Source organism: Notothenia coriiceps, unplaced genomic scaffold (genome assembly GCF_000735185.1).
Source record: "Notothenia coriiceps isolate Sejong01 unplaced genomic scaffold, NC01 NC01_scaffold00009248, whole genome shotgun sequence".
Classification (NCBI taxonomy): Eukaryota; Metazoa; Chordata; class Actinopteri; order Perciformes; family Nototheniidae; genus Notothenia; species Notothenia coriiceps.
This window is the reverse complement of record NW_011341949.1, coordinates 142,417-145,338: the sequence shown is the minus strand read 5'-3', so window position 1 is coordinate 145,338 and position 2,922 is coordinate 142,417. Positions and strand designations below refer to the sequence as shown.

The 2,922-nt window shown below is 38.8% G+C and overlaps 1 protein-coding gene across 1 annotated transcript; it reads right to left on the bottom strand.

Moving 5' to 3' along the window:
• Window positions 1-356: 356 nt before the first annotated feature.
• On the bottom strand, window positions 357-2,042 carry LOC104945192 (regulator of G-protein signaling 13-like). Its single transcript, XM_010770823.1, has 5 exons — window positions 1,874-2,042; window positions 1,721-1,780; window positions 1,579-1,640; window positions 1,309-1,475; window positions 357-1,202 (listed from the first exon to the last, which is right to left on the bottom strand). The coding sequence occupies exons 1-5, from the start codon at window positions 1,942-1,944 to the stop codon at window positions 1,017-1,019; spliced, it is 546 nt and encodes a 181-aa protein (XP_010769125.1). The 5' UTR covers window positions 1,945-2,042; the 3' UTR covers window positions 357-1,016.
• Between the last annotated feature and the right edge of the window lie 880 nt (window positions 2,043-2,922).

The window sequence follows — 2,922 nt, the reverse complement described above, 5'->3', positions numbered from 1 at the left end:
TATTGTGAAATAAGAGGATTTTTTCCGAGCCTAATGCGATTTAAGGGGGAAAAAAAGGGGGGAAAGGACTGTTTTTTTAAGGGTCAAAAGAAGGTCTCGACTTTTTTGTCAAAACAAAAAAGAATATTTCTTAAAATGTCAAACTATTCCTTTAAGTATAGTTGGCATTAGTAAAGTAAGCTAGGAGTCATAATAAACAGTTAATAATCTAACTATGAGTAAGTATATGACAGAACGAAGAAACACTACATTGATGACTACGTTTGTGGATTCTTATGCTCTATCTATGCAAACATGGCCTTGTCTGTTGATCTGCAGAAGCTGATTTTAGTCATTGTGACACTTGACATTAGAAATCAAATATAGATAATTTATTCAATATTTACAAATCCACCTCAATGTTCACATTTACATAACTTTCGCATAAACTTTGCACAACATGTAGCTTATTTCAAATTATGGTAATTGTAACATCTCAGTTTTTTCAGTGTGACGTCAGAATACAAAACTTTTAAATGCAAAGCCCTGCATAGAGATGCACATGTAGATAGCATATACGCATCTATTGCTTTAGTGAGAAACAATAAACTGAAGATGGTGTGCAAATGTAGCTTGTGCATGATGGGCGGGAAGGGTGTTTGCAACACATACACTTCCGCAGAAAAAGTCCCTACCCTTTTCACAACATAAGCGCGGCATCTCTTGTAAGTCCTGTGTTTTACAATAAGTGTAGCCATTTTGTGGCTCCGACCAATCCTTTCCCATTATACCAGCTAGTCCTATGTTTTTTTAAGGCTTTTCCTCTACACAGTCATCTTGGGTTATGGCCGACCCCAGTCTGTTATTCCAACTCAAAAATAAGGTATGAATGTGGGTAAAAAAACAAGTTTTCAAAGTTATTTGATGTTTCACCAGTGTTCCCAGACAAGCAATAACACCACAGCTTTTCTCAGGTAGTCCAGCATTGAGCTTAGCTTCAGAGTACAGATTCTGTTGACGCAATGTTTCTGGTGTCTTTACATCTGCACCGATTCTGATGTAGATTCCAATAGATCCTTATAGAGGTCCGACCTGAGGAAACGTGGGTACGAGTCCTTCTCCATCAGCCCGTAGACGATCCTTCGGGCATCGTCAAAGCACAACGAGTCGGGCGTCTTCATGTTCCGCCTGATCAGCTCTCTGGTGTTGTGATCAATGTTGATCTGGAAGCGTAGAGTAACGTAATGAGGATGATTAGAACTAAGAAGTAGAAAGGGTGTGTGAAAAGAACTGTAAATCAGTCTGCCTAATAAACTCTTCTCTGCTTACCTCTCTCGGAGCCTCGGCTTGAATGTAGCGTTTGAAGATCTTTTTGGCCCTAGAGGACATCCTGAACGAAGACTTCATCTTCTTGTAGTCTTCACAAACAAGCCAAAACTCAATGTTTTCATCACTGAATTCTGACTTCAAGTATGCCTGGAATATCTTCATGCCATCTAAACAGATTAAAATATAACCAGTTAGGTACCAGCCAAGGTTGAGGAGGAATACTGACGATAAAGCTTGAATATGGGCTTTGTAGCCTATTACTGAACTTACATTTGGATGATAAAAGCCTCTCAAGTGATTCTGACCACTGGGACATCTCCTCGTAACAAAGCCTTTAAAAAAAGATGCACTGTCACTCAAATGTGCTACAATAATTTCAACATTTGAGATGTTTCAAGTTTTCTTTGCTTACCCCTCATTGTTAGCATCTTGAGATGATCTGCACTGCAGCCGAGACTTCAGGTTTCCTCCCCTGATGATCAAACACAAGGTTTATTTAGTGAAGCTCAATCGAAAAAGAGACAAAAGGAGATGATACATCGATTAGTTATGATAACATATTTACCTCTTCTTGTTATCAAGGTCCATGTTAAGGTTCTGTAGCTCCCTTTGTGGTGATACGTCAATACTCGGCATGGCACCAATGCTTTGTGCTCGGGGTGTGTGTGTGTGTGTGTGTGTGTGTTGGGCTGCTCTTAGAGAGTTGTGTGACTGCTGCTGTGTCTGTTTGATATATCTGCTCAACTATATATGGAGAGCAGAAGTGTTGGTGAGTAGCGTCACACTATCATGCTGAGCCAACCACAGAAAAAGAGGAAGTTGGGGATGACGCAAACATGTGCGCAGACTGCAACCACTGTCTGTGTGTACTGTACTTATCCTGCATCCAAACATGTTTGTTTCAAAGTCCAGATGCAAATACAGTAGGGCAGTGGAAAATTCAGCAGCAGATAGGCAAATCATTTAGTCTTTAATCCACCCTGCCTGAAAACCAATGCAGCGTAGATGTGGATAGACGTCAGTGTCTGTATTCTAAATATGAAGCAACAGCCAGTAGGCGATTAGCGTAGCATAGCATAAAGACGAGACGCAGGGGAAAACAGTTAGCTTGCTTCTGTCGAAATGTATCAAACGGTTTCTACTAATATCTACTCTTAATCTAGCTTCTAGATTAAGCCAAAAAAAAAAGCCAAAAGGGCCCAAATAAATACAATTAATGTTGATTAACTAGGTCACTAAGAACTTTTGAAAGAACATCCATAACATTCATCTGGCTGCAACTTACAAATTATTTATCTAATATATCATATTCCAATCACTGTATATAGACTCTTATTGCACTATTTTACTAATTTCTTTTTTGTATTTACTTGCACTATTTTTTCTGTTGTTCTGTTTTATTGTGTTGCACTGTTGGATTTTCATCGTCCTAACTACACTTTAGCTATGTACGTATGACTAATAAAAGCCTTGAACCTTGAAGTGACAGTTAGCATATGTCAAAAATGTTGAAATATACAATTAACTAGTTTGACAGATGTTGTGACTGAACACTTGTTTCTATCGAATATCGGTAAGCAAACTATGCTTGTTCACTGAGGTAAGCAGTAGGTA